A 16,941-nucleotide genomic window follows, 5' to 3' on the forward strand; every position below is an offset into this window, starting at 1 on the left:
GCGTACGGATCGTAATGCGCACACGCGAGGCCAAACTGCAAAAGAATCCAGCAATTTTTTTTATCGCTAGGCGTATGCAAGTTGACAGGAAGCGGATGTTTGGGAGGTGGTAACTAGCCATTTTCTGTGAGTGTCATGAAAAACGCAGGCATTCCCAAGTGTTTTCACGGATTTGCAGCTGACCGGCGTTTGCATAGCTTTTCGCACGGCGTACGCAGTCTTGCACGGTGGTGGATTTTCACTCTGTCTGGGCGGCGACTATCCAATCGCAGAACTCTGCAAATTCGCAAGGAGCGATCAGGTCTGAATTAGACCCACAGTCCATTATTGCGACATTGATCTTTCAGAGTGACACTCTATCATTTTAACTTTAAATGCTGTGTACATTTTAATATTTCGCCTTTTTCAGTTAGTTGTTTTGGGTTTTCTAATATTTTTGTCAAACTAAATAATAGAACCACAATCATACATATCATCCAATAAGGAATTACAAAACATAAAAAAACACTAAACAGCGCTTAAGTGGACAGAGGAACGAATTACAGACATAAAACCCTATTCAGCAGCAGTTGCAGTTTTGTTTTTTTTAGGCGCAGAGTGGCTATATTTTCCGTTGCAGCGGCCGAATGTGACATCACGCAGCTGCCCCAAAAAACGGACCAACCCCGCCCCCATTTTAACTGCACTGCGTCACCTCCCCCGACCGCCCCGCGAATGCCTCTGCTTGTCTATCAGAGTAGTTTGCATTACTGAGATGCGATTGCATGTCCCAGCCTGCGCACTGCGTCGCAAACCGGGGAGATGCGATCACGATCTGCCTTATTGCCAACAAGACGGAGAATTAATGAAGAACGTGAAAAAATGCAATCAAACCACTATGATCTCTACGTTGGGGAGAGACAGAGGGAGGGTGCAGAATATTATGTCAACATCCACATGTCGACACTGACGTAATATTGACATTGTTAAAATGTCAACAATGTCCTTTTAGTGTATTTCTATCCCTAACGGCAACCCTAATTCTAATGAAAATGCCAACATTTCCTACGTCAACATTCTGTAAATGTCGACATTTTAACCATGTCGGCATCACAATTGTCGATCCTCTGCTGTCAACACCCTGTCTACATTTTGATTGGTGGCTTAATGGCTGCACACCCAGAGGAAGGGTTAAAATGAAAATACAACAAACCCGAAACGTATAAATTACATTTATTGTACTAAGCTATCAAACATGGAAAATATGTTATAAATATTTTTGAAAAACTTTTTGGAAACGCCTATGAAAAACACCAACGATTTCTGCCCCCTGTGAAGTTTTCGACACGTGGAAAGACCAGACATCTCCAGAAGATGTTCCTCACACTCAGAGAATGAGATAGAGCCTATTTGTGGGTTTTTATGTGATTACAGAGCATGTTCTTGAGTCGGAAGCTCTTCCCGCATTCTGGGCAGGAAAAGGGCTTCTCTCCGGTGTGAATGGTTTGGTGGCGGGTAAGTTGGATCTTCTGAGTGAAGCGCTTGCCGCACTCTGTGCACGGGAAGGGTTTCTCTCCCGTGTGGACCCTCTGATGTACGGAGAGGTCGGACCTCTGCAGAAAGCATTTCCCGCATTGGGGGCAGCTGAAGAGGTTCTCCCGCGTGTGGACCTTCTGGTGCAGCTGCAGGCAGTGCTTCTCCCGAAACCGCTTCCCGCAGTCGGCGCAGGAGAAGGGCTTCTCCCCGGTGTGGATTCCCTGATGTTTTGCCAGGTTGGTTTTGGAGGCGAAGCTTTTCCCGCACTCAGAGCATATAAGGGATTCCCCCCGCCTGTGGCTTATCTGATGCGTCTGAAGATCCGATTTGCTTGGAAAGCAGGTGTAGCACTTAGAGCAGACGAATGTCTTTTGTGCTGTTTGGGCAGGCGGACAAGTTGTGTTTTTTAGGCTTTTACTATATCCAGGACTCTTTAATGATACTTTTCTGCTTCTCATGTGTTGACGGCTTTCTGCCTTCTCATGTTCTCCGGCGTTGTTTACTATATGATGCGTATTTTTCATGTGTGTATCAATAGAACGGTCTGTGAGATCTACTTGTTTGTTTTTAGCATGAGTGGAGGTATATGGTGTATGATCTGTGGGTGTAGCAATGTCGTTGTGTAGGAAATATCCCACACGCGGGACTGATCGCTTCCTAATATGAGTAGATGTATATTGTGTATGACCTGTGGGTGTACAAATTGCAGTATTTGTGAGGTTTTCTCCATCGCACAAGGCTGATCCCTCTATAATATGAGTAGATGTATACCGTGTATGATATGTGGGAACATAATTATCAGTGAGGTCTACTCCATCACATGAGGCTGGTTCCTCCTTACTATGAGTAGATGTATATTGTGTATGACCTGTGGGTGTATACAGGTCAGTGTGTGTGAGGTCTCCTCCATCACATGAGACTGGTTCCTCCTTACTATGAGTAGATGTATATTGTGTATGACCTGTGGGTGTATACAGGTCAGTGTGTGTGAGGTCTCCTCCATCACATGAGACTGGTTCCTCCTTACTATGAGTAGATGTATATTGTGTATGACCTGTGGGTTTATACTGGTCAGTGTGTGTGAGGTCTCCTCCATCACATGAGACTGGTTCCTCCTTACTATGAGTAGATGTATACTGTGTATGACCTGTGTGTGTATACAGGTCAGTGTGTGTGAGGTCTTCTCCATCACATAAGACTGGTTCCTCCTTACTATGAGTAGATGTATACTGTGTATGACCTGTGGGTGTATACAGGTCAGTGTGCGTGAGGTCTTCTCCATCACATGAGACCAATCCCTCCTTACCATGAGTAGATGAATACGGTGTATGATATGTGGGAGAATAATTATCACTGAGGTCTCCTCCATCACATGATATGGTTTCCTCCTTAGTATAAGTAGATGTATATGGTATAGCACAGGTGGGATTATAAATGGCAGTGTCCGTAAGATCTCCTTCCTTACCGGAGATTGATTCCGTCTTAATAGGAGTAGATGCAGTGTATATATTATCTATGGATGTATGAATATTCGTGGCAAGATTTTCCTGTTCGTCGGAGACTGACCTCACCTTAATAGGAGATGTATAATGACCTGTGGGAGTATAAATATCAGTGCCTGCGAGGTCTCCTTGTTCGCAGGAGTCCAGTTCCTTCTTAATAGGAGTACGGGTATACTGTGTATCACCGGTGAGTGTACAAAGATCTGTGATTTTCTCTTCCGGGCTTGACATTGCTTTATAACTGTTGTCTTCCAATGAATTGTTAATGACTGCTTCGTGCGATGAGGGGTGTCTTGAACCACGGTTATCTTCAGTGGCACTTTGTTCTTCACCGATAGACCCTCCAGACTGAATGCAATATGGAACTCCGCCATCTGAAGCTCTGGTATCTGTTATAAAGAAAAAGAATTGGAATAATATCGCCCATCTCTTTCCGAATCGCTGCGAGGTTTTGTCTTGTCTTAGATCATAAAAAGAATTGTTAAAGGAAAACAAAACAACAAAAAAAGCCCTCCATTTCCAAGGCTTGCAATGTATTGCCATGACAAACTTCTGTAGGACACAAGGTGTGAGAGCTTCTCGGTAGCCCTACAGGGGAGATGAAAACCACACAATTAGGGCTTTGGCACGAGATGCCCACAAGCCTTTTTCTGATAAGGATAGGGCTTGTTCTTTGACTATTAGCCCATATTATGTCTGAAATGGGCTTTAAGGTTCTAATGACTATGGGCCCGATTCCGTAAGGATTGCAAATTCTGCTTATTAGAAGAAATTGCAATCCTTGTGAATGCATGCTGACCGCCCCCACCCCTTCCCCCCATCCTTGATCAAGCAGATGCCATCTTTCTGATCGTGGTGGCTGCGTGTGATGTCATGCAGCTGCCGCGATCATGCCCAAGCCACACTCACGCCACCCCCATCCCCCCGTTTGGAGGTAGCAGCCCCTGTTTCCCCCGCCCCCGCAATGCTCTGTCTCCTACGAAACGGAGCGTTGCCGTCCAACCCCATCCCGCCCCTGCCTCTGCCTGGTTGACAGGCAGAGGCATTCACATTTTCTGCGGGCACCAGCCAGTATGGGTGCTGCGCATGAGCCCGCATCATTTTCGGAACTTTTATGGTTAGATCGCGTTTTTGTGGTTGGATCTCCACATACAGTCTTTCCAGCTCAAGCATTAACATCAAGGCCAAAAGGTAACCGCCTGCGAGGCGCCGGCGGCAGCGAGATTCCGTCCATTTAGCCGCTGGATTCAGTGTGGCAATTTTTCAAAGGCAAAACCAGGTTGGCTGGGGTCTTTATGTGCACAAACCTTTTCACCACACTATTATGTCACCATTCAACTCCTCGTCTTTTAGTTAGGGGTACAAGGCAAGGTAATCCTTTATCACCCGTACTCTTTACATAGGACCTGTCCTCTGTCCTTTATTAGTGGGCACATTAAAATTGGCAACGGGGAAGTGAAATATCCTTCATTACCGAGGCATTCCCTACCCTATTCTGTTTTTAATGGTTCAATATGGACAGATTTTAGAATATTCCATAAATCTGCCTTATATACGTGACCAAGGGGGATATAGTTTAAACTTGGAAGTAGAGAAAGAGAGAGATGAAGTATCAGCCAATCAGCTCCTAACTGCCATGTTACAGGCTGTGTTAAAAAAATTACAGTTCGGAGCCAATTGGTTGGTACTTTATCCCTCTCCAATGTTTGATACATTTCCCCCAAAGAAAGGAAGGAGACTTAACATATTTATATATGATTCGGTTGGACAGGGCAAACCCTCCAGTTTATATTGCTAATCCATAATCACCCATGTAAAGTTTATACACAGAGGAAAGAGACGGACACTATAAGACAATGGCTTTCACATACTTAGGTGGAAGAATCATCAAACCATCCAAAGAACACAATGGAGAAGAAACTCATGGCAACCAATCAGATTCTAGCTACCATTTATCGTGTACCTTTTAGAACATTACACCTAGAATCTGATCGGTTGCCATGGGCAACGTCTCAACTTCTCCTCTTTTGAAGATTTGTTAAATCTCCCCTTTAGTCCTGCGTTGCAGAAGCCAACATCCTTGACATAATAGCTGTGTACATAACTGAACCCTTTTACTAGCGCTTGGCCTATGTAAATAAAGATTAATGTTAGTCAGGACCTTCCATAGGTCTGAATTTTCCTCTTGAGGCCTACTAGCAGTGTGTAAAGGGATTGGAACTTTGCTGTTCCGAAGCCTTCAGCTGAGAACCATGAGCCCGCCCAAGAGGAGAAGGGTATGCAGCCACGTTGGGTACAAGGCAGGTCAACAAATGCTGTAGTTATCCCTGGAGCTTCTCCTCTGTGGCCGCCTCAGTTAAGTGCCTTAGGTAACAATCCTAATTTCACAGGGCTTTGTTTTTGATGTTATAGCTACTCCAGCTCCCTCCGGAGATAGAGAAGATATTTACCACCATCAGGCTGGGAGTCCTCCTGCTTCCAGGGTCGTAGTGCAAGAAGTAAGAGCAAATAGATCCAATCTAATTGCTGCCTTTGCAGCTGGGTCTTCAAGGTCTACTTAAAGATCCTTCATCAGACTAAGATATCACCCTCGATGATATGGGCGACCACTTTGGCTAGGCTGGGGCATGTAGCGGAGATGGCATCTCTAAGGTAAGCCCAGCTTGCCCTGCCGGGTGAGGTTTTGGAAGAAGCCCGCTGCGTGTTAATAAGAGGGCAGGCAAGTAGAAGTAGTGGCCTTCAATTGCTCTTGGAGCAGTCTGCCTACATGTCATCTGCTGAGAGGTCCCCCTTTTTTGTATATATGTTTCATGTGGTTATACTCTACATAGCTTGTGGGATTTTGGAACAAGGTGCTTATACCAACAGTTACAAATCAAATATATAAACATTGCATTGACTTATCCTTGCTCTTACCCAGTGATCCCATGGTCTGGTCTTCTGCCGCAGTCACGTCCTTGTAATATTCCTTTTTCCTGTACACATGCTGCCACACCTATGTACAGAGATAAGACAGTGACATCCTCACACCTTATAGGAACCTGACACACACAATGATACAGTCATCACCTAGACACATCCCCTGGTGTTACTGTATAATGTCCCATTCCCAGCAGTCACCTCTCCAGTCATCACCCAGACACATCCCCTGGTGTTACTGTATATTGCCCCATTCCCAGCAGTCACCTCTCCAGTCATCATCCAGTCACATCCCCTGGTGTTACTGTATAATGTCCCATTCCCAGCAGTCACCTCTCCAGTCATCACCTAGACACACCCCCTGGTGTTACTGTATAATGCCCCATTCCCAGCAGTCACCTCTCCAGTCATCACCCAGACACATCCCCTGGTGTTACTGTATAACGTCCCATTCCCAGCAGTCACCTCTCCTGTCATCACCCAGACACATCCCCTGGTGTCACTGTATAATGTCCCATTCCCAGCAGTTACCTCTCCAGTCATCACCCTGACACATCTCCTGGTGTTACTGTATAATGCCCCATTCCCAGCAGTCACCTCTCCAGTCATCACCCAGACACATCCCCCGGTGTTACTGTATAATGCTCCATTCCCAGCAGTCACCTCTCCAGTCATCACCCAGACACATCCCTGGTGTTACTGTATAATGTCCTATTCCCAGCAGTTACCTCTCCAGTCATCACCCTGACACATCTCCTGGTGTTACTGTATAATGCCCCATTCCCAGCAGTCACCTCTCCAGTCATCACCCAGACACATCCCCTGGTGTTACTGTATAATGTGTCCTAGGCTGGATTTCAGCCACTGAAGAGAGACTCTTGGATCTCCTGCCAGTGGACCGCGCCAGCCATTTACTAGTCCAGAGAGCCAATAGCAGCTATGCACCAGTGTGCAAGGGCAGCCTCCTCTCTGAGCCCCATTATGCCAGCACAGAACTACAGGATCAGCAAGTAGACTATAAGGACATCACTATGTAACCACCAGAGATTTGGAGGTCTGCATGGCAAAGCCACCAGTGATAAGGTCTAAATCATCTTATATGTAGTAGTAACAGAGCAATGTAATATAGCTGCACAGGGTCTTCTTATGCTGTAATTAGGGAGTCAGACTGGGTTTATTATATTATCTGTTCCTCCACTCATTAGTGGAATCATGGCACCAGAAAATAAGATTTTACTTACCGGTAAATCTATTTCTCGTAGTCCGTAGTGGATGCTGGGGACTCCGTAAGGACCATGGGGAATAGACGGGCTCCGCAGGAGACAGGGCACTTTAAGAAAGAATTTGGATTCTGGTGTGTTCTGGCTCCTCCCTCTATGTCCCTCCTCCAGACCTCAGTTAGAGAAACTGTGCCCGGAAGAGCTGACAGTACAAGGAAAGGATTTTGGAATCCAGGGCAAGACTCATACCAGCCACACCAATCACACCGTATCACTCGTGATAAATTTACCCAGTTAACAGTATGAACAACAACGGAGCATCAGATCAACCCTGATGCAACCAAACATAACCCTTATTTAAGCAATAACTATATACAAGCATTGCAGAAGAAGTCCGCACTTGGGACGGGCGCCCAGCATCCACTACGGACTACGAGAAATAGATTTACCGGTAAGTAAAATCTTATTTTCTCGAACGTCCTAGTGGATGCTGGGGACTCCGTAAGGACCATGGGGATTATACCAAAGCTCCCAAACGGGCGTGAGAGTGCGGATGACTCTGCAGCACCGAATGAGCAAACACAAGGTCCTCCTCAGCCAGGGTATCAAACTTGTAGAACTTTGCAAAAGTGTTTGAACCTGACCAAGTAGCCGCTCGGCAAAGTTGTAATGCCGAGACCCCTCGGGCAGCCGCCCAAGAAGAGCCCACCTTCCTTGTGGAGTGGGCTTTTACTGATTTTGGAAGCGGCAATCCAGCCGCAGAATGAGCCTGCTGAATCGTGTTACAGATCCAGCGAGCAATAGTTTGCTTTGAAGCAGGAGCACCCAGCTTGTTGGATGCATACAGGATAAACAGCGACTCAGTCTTCCTGACTCTAGCCGTTCTGGCTACATAAACCTTCAAAGCCCTGACCGCATCTAGTAACTCGGAATCCTCCAAGTCACGAGTAGCCACAGGCACCACAATAGGTTGGTTCATATGAAAAGATGACACCACTTTTGGCAGAAATTGTGGACGGGTCCGCAATTCTGCCCTGTCCATATGGAAAACCAGATAAGGGCTTTTATGTGACAAAGCCGCTAATTCTGACACACGCCTAGCCGAAGCCAAGGCTAATAGCATGACCACCTTCCACGTGAGATATTTTAACTCCACCGTTTTGAGTGGCTCAAACCAGTGTGACTTCAGGAAACTCAACACCACATTAAGATCCCAAGGTGCCACTGGAGGCACAAAAGGGGGCTGAATATGCAGCACTCCCTTTACAAACGTCTGAACTTCAGGAAGAGAAGCCAGTTCCTTTTGAAAGAAAATGGATAGGGCTGAAATCTGGACCTTAATGGAACCCAATTTCAGGCACAAAGTCACTCCCGACTGTAGGAAGTGAAGGAAACGGCCCAGCTGGAATTCCTCCGTAGGGGCATTCCTGGCCTCACACCAAGCAACATATTTTCGCCATATACGGTGATAATGTTTAGCCGTCACGTCCTTCCTAGCCTTTATCAGCGTAGGAATAACCTCATCCGGAATGCCTTTTTCTGCTAGGATCCGGCGTTCAACCGCCATGCCGTCAAACGCAGCCGCGGTAAGTCTTGGAACAGACAGAGCCCCTGTTGCAACAAGTCCTGTCTTAGAGGCAGAGGCCACGGGTCCTCTGTGAGCATTTCTTGCAGATCTGGATACCAAGTCCTTCTTGGCCAATCCGGAACAATGAGTATTGTTCTCACTCCTCTTTTTCTTATGATTCTCAGCACCTTGGGTATAAGAGGAAGAGGAGGGAATACATAGACCGACTGGAACACCCATGGTGTCACTAGTGCGTCTACAGCTATCGCCTGAGGGTCTCTTGACCTGGCGCAATACCTCTGTAGCTTTTTGTTGAGGCGGGATGCCATCATATCCACCTGTGGCAGTTCCCACCGACTTGCAATCTGCGTGAAGACTTCTTGATGAAGTCCCCACTCTCCCGGGTGGAGGTCGTGCCTGCTGAGGAAGTCTGCTTCCCAGTTGTCCACTCCCGGAATGAACACTGCTGACAGTGCTCTTACGTGATTCTCCGCCCAGCGAAGAATTCTGGTGGCTTCCGCCATCGCCACCCTGCTCCTTGTGCAGCCTTGGCGGTTTACATGAGCCACTGCGGTGATGTTGTCTGACTGAATCAGAACCGGTTGGTCGCGAAGCAGGGTCTCCGCTTGACGTAGGGCGTTGTATATGGCCCTTAGTTCCAGGAGATTGATGTGAAGGCAAGTCTCCTGACTTGACCACAGACCTTGGAAGTTTTTTCCCTGTGTGACTGCCCCCCACCCTTGGAGGCTTGCATCCGTGTTCACCAGGACCCAGTCCTGAATGCCGAATCTGCGTCCCTCGAGAAGGTGAGCACTCTGCAGCCACCACAGGAGAGACACCCTGGCCCTGGGGGATAGGGTGATCAGCCGATGCATCTGTAGATGTGATCCGGACCACTTGTCCAACAGATCCCATTGAAAGGTCCTCGCATGGAACCTGCCGAATGGAATGGCCTCGTATGATGCCACCATCTTTCCCAGGACTCGCGTGCAGTGATGCACCGACACCTGTTTTGGTTTTAATAGGTCTCTGACCAGTGTCATGAGCTCCTGAGCTTTCTCCATCGGGAGATAAACCCTCTTCTGGTCTGTGTCCAGAATCATGCCCAGGAAGGGCAGACGAGTCGTAGGAATCAGCAGCGACTTTGGAATATTTAGAATCCAGCCGTGCTGTTGTAACACCTCCCGAGAGCGTGCTACGCTGATCAGCAACTGCTCTCTGGACCTCGCCTTTATGAGGAGATCGTCCAAGTATGGGATAATTGTGACCCCTTGCTTCCGCAGGAGCACCATCATCTCCGCCATTACCTTGGTAAATATTCTCTGTGCCGTGGAGAGACCAAACGGCAACGTCTGGAATTGGTAATGACAATCCTGTACCACAAATCTGAGGTACGCCTGATGAGGTGGATAAATGGGGACATGAAGGTAAGCATCCTTTATGTCCAGAGACACCATAAAATCCCCCCCTTCCAGGCTTGCGATGACCGCTCTGAGCGATTCCATCTTGAACTTGAACCTTTTTTCAGGTATATGTTCAGGGATTTTAAATTCAATATGGGTCTGACCGAACCGTCCGGTTTCGGTACCACAAACATGGTCGAATAGTAACCCCTTCCCTGTTGAAGGAGGGGAACCTTTACCACCACCTGCTGAAGATACAATTTGTGAATTGCAGCTAACACTATTTCCCTCTCTAAGGGGGAAGCTGACAGGAGCGATTTGAGGCAACGGTGAGGGGGCATCTCTTCGAATTCCAGCTTGTATCCCTGAGACACAATCTCTATAGCCCAGGGATCCACCTGGGAGTGAACCCACTTGTGGCTGAAATTTCGGAGACGCGCCCCCACCGGGCCTAGCTCCGCCTGTGGAGCCCCAGCGTCATGCGGTGGATTTAGTGGAAGCCGGGGAGGACTTCTGTTCCTGGGAACTAGCTGTATTGTGCAGCTTCTTTCCTCTACCCCTGCCTCTGGCAAGAAAGGACGCACCTCGTACTTTCTTGCCTTTTTGTGATCGAAAGGACTGCATTTGATAATACGGTGCTTTCTTAGGTTGTGAGGGAATAAATGGCAAAAAATTTGACTTTCCAGCCGTAGCTGTGGAGACCAGGTCCAAGAGACCGTCCCTAAACAATTCCTCACCCTTGTAAGGTAAAACCTCCATGTGCCTTTTTGAGTCGGCATCGCCTGTCCACTGCCTAGTCCACAGGACCCTTCTGGCAGAAATCGACATTGCATTTATTCTAGAGCCCAGTAGGCTAATGTCTCCAGAATCCGTGTCGACATCTGTGTCAACAATTTGGGATAGTGGGCGCTTCTGAGACCCTGACGGCCTCTGCGACATAGGATCAGGCATGGGCTGAGACCCCGGCTGTCCCAAGGCTTCAGCTTTATCCAACCTTTTATGCAAGGAATTAACATTATCATTTAAAACCTTCCACATATCCATCCAATCGGGTGTCGGCTCCGTCGGCGGCGACCCCACATTCATTTGCTCCCGCTCTGCTTTCACATAGCCTTCCTCGTCAAACATGCCGACACAAGCGTACCGACACACCACACACACAGGGGATGCTCTTTTTGAAGACAGTTCCCCCACAAGGCCTTTTGGAGAGACAGAGAGAGAGTATGCCAGCACACACCCCAGCGCTATATGTCCCAGGAGTCACACAGTAACTTAGTGTTAACCCAGTAGCTGCTGTATATATTGTTTTTGCGCCAAATTTATGTCCCCCCCCCCTCTCTTTTTACCCTCTTCTACCGTAATTCTGCAGGGGAGAGCCTGGGGAGCTTCCTCTCAGCGGAGCTGTGGAGAGAAAATGGCGCTGGTGAGTGCTGAGGAAGAAGCCCAGCCCCCTCAGCGGCGAGCTTCTGTCCCGCGTTTGTGTGTAAAATAATGGCGGGGGCTTATGCATATATACAGTGCCCAACTGTATATATGCTACTTTTTGCCAAGAGGTTCCTAATTGCTGCCCAGGGCGCCCCCCTACCTGCGCCCTACAGTGACCGGAGTATGTGGGTTTAGTGTGGGAGCAATGGCGCACAGCTGCAGTGCTGTGCGCTACCTCATGTGAAGACTGGAGTCTTCTGCCGCCGATTTCGACGTCTTCTTGCTTCTGACACCGGCTTCTGTCTTATGGCTCTGCGAGGGGGGCGGCGGCGCGGCTACGGGATCGGACGACCAAGGGTGCGATCCTGTGTACGATCCCTCTGGAGCTAATGGTGTCCAGTAGCCTAAGAAGCAGGACCTATCTTCAGTGAGTAGGGCTGCTTCTCTCCCCTCAGTCCCACGTAGCAGAGAGCCTGTTGCCAGCAGATCTCTCTGAAAATAAAAAACCTAACAAAATACTTTCTTTTTAGCAAGCTCAGGAAAGCTCACTAAGTAGCACCCAGCTCGTCCGGGCACAGATTCAAACTGAGGTCTGGAGGAGGGACATAAAGGGAGGAGCCAGAACACACCAGAATCCAAATTCTTTCTTAAAGTGCCCTGTCTCCTGCGGAGCCCGTCTATTCCCCATGGTCCTTACGGAGTCCCCAGCATCCACTAGGACGTTAGAGAAATTCAGAATTGATAATGTCCTAGCAGTGCTCACCTCTCCAGTCAGCAGGTGGATGATCTTGTTGTTCAGTTCCAGGATCTTCTGGTCATTGTGTCTCTCATGTATCAGTGAGTGAGGTGGAGGCACCGGGATAGGGCTCTGGATCCTGCTCAGTCCCCCTGATATATGGTATTTGCTGCTGGGTGTGACACGCCCATTGGATGTCTTCTTCTTTACTGTATAATCCTGTGCAGACAAACACTATGACATATATGCTGTACAAATTCTATAAACATATCAAGGTCTTCAAACATGCAAATAGTTAATTTCCATATTACATACTATTCAGGTGTCTGTTTTACTGCAGTGAAGGCTGAGCCACTGCGACACCCCCAGACTCCCTCACCTCCCCAGTAAGGTCCCTGTGTTAGTGATAGAGATAAGAGCAATGTCACTGTGACACTCCCAGACTCCCTCACCACCCCAGTCAGGTCCCTCTGTTAGTAATAGAGATAAGAGTGATGTCACTGTGACACTCCCAGACTCCCTCACCTCCCTAGTCAGGTCCCTGTGTTTGTAATAGAAATCAGAGTGATGTCACTGTGACGCTCCCAGACTCCCTCACCTCCCAGTCAGGTCCCTGTGTTAGTAATAGAGATGAGCGATGTCACTGTGACGCTCCCAGACTCCCTCACCTCCTCAGTCAGGTCCATGTGTTAGTAATATGTTCGGAATAGAGATAAAAGTGATGTCACTGTGACTCCCAGACCCCCTCACCTCCCCAGTCAGGTCCCTGTGTTGGTAATAGAGATCAGTGATGTCACTATGACACTCCCAGACTCCCTAGTCAGGTCCCTGTGTTAGTATTAGAGATCAGAGATGTCACTGTGACACTCCCAGACTCCCTCACCTCCCCAGTCAGGTCCCTACATCAGTAATAGAGATCAGAGTGATGTCACTATGACGCTCCCAGACTCCCTCACCTCCCCAGTCAGGTACCTTTATTAGTAATAGAGATAAGAGTGATGTCACTGTGACTCCCAGACTCCCTCACCTCCCCAGTAAGGTCCCTGTGTTGGTAATAGAGATGAGTGATGTCACTGTGACACTCCCAGACTCCCTCACGTCCCCAATCAGGTCTCTGTGTTAGTAATAAAGGTAAGAGTGACGTCACTGTGACACTCCCAGACTCCCTCACCTCCCCAGACAGTAGGAAGATGATCTCCAGGGTGAGGTTTATTATCATCTCAGTCATGTTATTCTGGTCCTTGTCCATCCTCAGTGAATTAGTTCCGTGACTCTGTTATAAGTGAATGTGTGACTTTACAGAGGTCCCAGGAGACTTTTTCTTCGCTACATTGAAGCTTGATCACCTATACACAATCAAGTAGAAAAGCAATAATGTATATATGCACACTCACACAATGCTTTAGTTACAGCGTTGTCACACCGCATATTATAAACATTTCATTAATATAGCGCACACGTACTACGCCGCATCCGACAGTTCATATTTAATCATTCCCATCAGTCCCTGCCCCAGTGTAGCTTATAATTTACATTCAAAATAACATATACACGTTAAATTCACTGAGTTATTTATCAGTAGAAGCTAGCAATGCTAACCACTGTAACACCGCGCCATTCGCAGTACAGAATATACAGTATAACTAGACTTTAACGTGTATTTCTGCTTTTAAAGGACTCGCGCCAATAGTTGGCAGGATGAACCTTTATTGACCATCAGATGTGGATCTAGCACAGTCACACGGTACAACTGAGCGGTGTCTCCCAGCGAGTGACATCTGTCCTGTACCACATAACTATATGAGCCAAGTGGCCGTATTGCTCATGTCACATGACCCATCTGATCACATGACTGCATGTATGGCTGCCATGGAGAATAAAACACACAGCTCTCTGCTTTAAACTGAAACCTGTATATCATAATCATGAATGACACAGACATTATTCTAAAGCAAATATGACAATACCGCATCACAGCTCAGGATAACAGAGACACACAGGGAAAGCACACACTCCCATGTTATATATACAAATACATGTGCATGCAATGCATTATTAGGACAGGTGAAGACACATATGGATATGAACTCAGGGAATAAAGATGCACTTCCATTACATATACATGAGCATACATTGTATACTCTATTTTGCAAGACACACAGTGGTGTGACTGCAGGCAACAATCAGCTACAATGCAGCTTATTAGCCATATTACCTGAATCCCCTCTGCATAGCCCAATCCAAACTGTAACTCTCTATGCTCTCCAACAGGAAACTGCGGGACCATCTAATTTCCGGGTGGTGAGGAGCTCTACATGACTTCCTGGTTTTGCGTTCCACCCGACTTCCTGGTTTTGCTGTCCACCTGACTTCCTGGTTCTGCGTTCCACCTGGCTTCCTGGTTCTGCGTTCCACCTGACTTCCTGGTTCTGCGTTCCACCTGAATTACTCTACTTCCTGATTCTGCGTTCCAAGCTTATTAAGTAGTGTCTATAGCTAAGTGTGGATCCCAGAGAGCTCTGGTTAATCTAGTCCAGCTAAGTGCATTGGGTAATGTGATGTGGATGTATGGTTACATGTGTGACTGTGATGCTGTTTGAATGAGTCGAACATTAAATATTACATGGAATGGATACATTTTATGAATGAACTTTATTGATAAACTTATGTTCCTTCATACCCTAATCAGGTTTAATGCATGTTACCTAGTAACCAGCTATTTTACCCCCTTGAACTGTTCCACCTTCATAGGGTCCACACAGTATTCTTATATTTCTAGAAAAAAAAAAAATCTTAAAAAAAATTACCTTTTTATACACTGGATACTGTATGGAATACAGTATTAATATTTAACACTATATAGATGGTCTTATAGTATAGGCTGTATCAAACATTTAAATACTATAAATAAATAGGTCAGGAAAAATAAGATTTTACTTACCGGTAAATCTATTTCTCGTAGTCCGTAGTGGATGCTGGGGACTCCGTAAGGACCATGGGGAATAGACGGGCACCGCAGGAGACAGGGCACTTTAAGAAAGAATTTGGATTCTGGTGTGTTCTGGCTCCTCCCTCTATGTCCCTCCTCCAGACCTCAGTTAGAGAAACTGTGCCCGGAAGAGCTGACAGTACAAGGAAAGGATTTTGGAATCCAGGGCAAGACTCATACCAGTCACACCAATCACACCGTATAACTTGTGATAAACATACCCAGTTAACAGTATGAACAACAACGGAGCATCAGATCAACCCTGATGCAACCATAACATAACCCTTATTTAAGCAATAACTATATACAAGTATTGCAGAAGAAGTCCGCACTTGGGACGGGCGCCCAGCATCCACTACGGACTACGAGAAATAGATTTACTGGTAAGTAAAATCTTATTTTCTCTAACGTCCTAGTGGATGCTGGGGACTCCGTAAGGACCATGGGGATTATACCAAAGCTCCCAAACGGGCGGGAGAGTGCGGATGACTCTGCAGCACCGAATGAGCAAACACAAGGTCCTCCTCAGCCAGGGTATCAAACTTGTAGAACTCTGCAAAAGTGTTAGAATCTGACCAAGTAGCTGCTCGGCAAAGCTGTAATGCCGAGACCCCTCGGGCAGCCGCCCAAGAAGAGCCCACCTTCCTTGTGGAGTGGGCTTTTACTGATTTTGGCAGCGTCAATCCAGCCGCAGAATGAGCCTGCTGAATCATGCTACAGATCCAGCGAGCAATAGTTTGCTTTGAAGCAGGAGCACCCAGCTTGTTGGATGCATACAGGATAAACAGCGACTCAGTTTTCCTGACTCTAGCTGTTCTGGCTACATAAACCTTCAAAGCCCTGACCACATCTAGTAACTCGGAATCCTCCAAGTCACGAGTAGCCACAGGCACCACAATAGGTTGGTTCATGTGAAAAGATGACACCACTTCTGGCAGAAATTGTGGACGGGTCCGCAAATCTGCCCTGTCCATATGGAAAACCAGATAGGGGCTTTTATGTGACAAAGCCGCTAATTCTGACACACGCCTAGCTGAAGCCAAGGCTAATAGCATGACCACCTTCCACGTGAGAAATTTTAACTCCACGGTTTTAAGTGGCTCAAACCAGTGTGACTTCAGGAAACTCAACACCACGTTAAGATCCCAAGGTGCCACTGGAGGCACAAAAGGGGGCTGAATATGCAGCACTCCCTTCACAAACGTCTGAACTTCAGGCAGAGAAGCCAGTTCTTTTTGAAAGAAAATAGACAGGGCCGAAATCTGGACCTTAATGGAACCCAATTTTAGGCCCAAAGTCACTCCCGCCTGTAGGAAGTGAAGGAAACGGCCCAGCTGGAATTCCTCCGTGGGGGCATTCCTAGCCTCACACCAAGCAACATATTTTCACCATATACGGTGATAATGTTTTGCCGTCACGTCCTTCCTAGCCTTTATCAGCGTAGGAATGACCTCATCCGGAATGCCTTTTTCTGCTAGGATCCGGCGTTCAACCGCCATGCCGTCAAATGCAGCCGCGGTAAGTCTTGGAACAGACAGGGCCCCTGTTGCAACAAGTCCTGTCTTAGAGGCAGAGGCCACGGTTCCTCTGTGAGCATTTCTTGCAGATCTGGATACCAAGTCCTTCTTGGCCAATCCGGAACAATGAGTATTGTTCTCACTCCTC

At 47.3% G+C, this 16,941-nt stretch overlaps 2 protein-coding genes across 3 annotated transcripts in view; one reads left to right on the forward strand and one right to left on the reverse strand.

Annotated features, from left to right (window-relative positions):
• LOC134984004 (zinc finger protein 160-like) overlaps window positions 1-16,941 on the forward strand; it is a 174,256-nt gene that overhangs the window by 86,982 nt on the left and 70,333 nt on the right. The window contains exon 6 of the mRNA XM_063949663.1: window positions 1,414-1,751. Coding sequence (XP_063805733.1) covers window positions 1,414-1,751 — 338 coding nt within the window. The remainder of the gene's footprint in view (window positions 1-1,413; window positions 1,752-16,941) is intronic.
• Window positions 1,197-14,597, reverse strand: LOC134983943 (oocyte zinc finger protein XlCOF7.1-like). 2 transcript variants are annotated; one of them, XM_063949557.1, is made up of 5 exons: window positions 14,503-14,597; window positions 13,459-13,633; window positions 12,315-12,506; window positions 5,934-6,012; window positions 1,197-3,406 (listed from the first exon to the last, which is right to left on the reverse strand). In XM_063949557.1, the coding sequence occupies exons 2-5, from the start codon at window positions 13,534-13,536 to the stop codon at window positions 1,386-1,388; spliced, it is 2,370 nt and encodes a 789-aa protein (XP_063805627.1). In that variant the 5' UTR covers window positions 13,537-13,633; window positions 14,503-14,597; the 3' UTR covers window positions 1,197-1,385. The 2 variants fall into 2 exon arrangements, with proteins under 2 accessions (XP_063805627.1, XP_063805628.1); XM_063949558.1 differs by lacking the exon at window positions 1,197-3,406 and adding an exon at window positions 3,445-3,605.

Source organism: Pseudophryne corroboree (genome assembly GCF_028390025.1).
Source record: "Pseudophryne corroboree isolate aPseCor3 chromosome 3 unlocalized genomic scaffold, aPseCor3.hap2 SUPER_3_unloc_3, whole genome shotgun sequence".
Taxonomy (NCBI): Eukaryota; Metazoa; Chordata; class Amphibia; order Anura; family Myobatrachidae; genus Pseudophryne; species Pseudophryne corroboree.

Bases quoted from the DNA above. Each gene is read 5' to 3' on its own strand.
- LOC134983943 (XM_063949557.1), bottom strand. From the start codon at position 13,536: ATGGACAAGGACCAGAATAACATGACTGAGATGATAATAAACCTCACC. The intron at 12,507-13,458 runs GTGAGGGAGTCT...TTGTCTGCACAG, and splicing joins TCTTCCTACTGTCTGGGGAG to GATTATACAGTAAAGAAGAA. The intron at 3,407-5,933 runs GTAAGAGCAAGG...TCTTTATAACAG, and splicing joins CCAGACCATGGGATCACTGG to ATACCAGAGCTTCAGATGGC.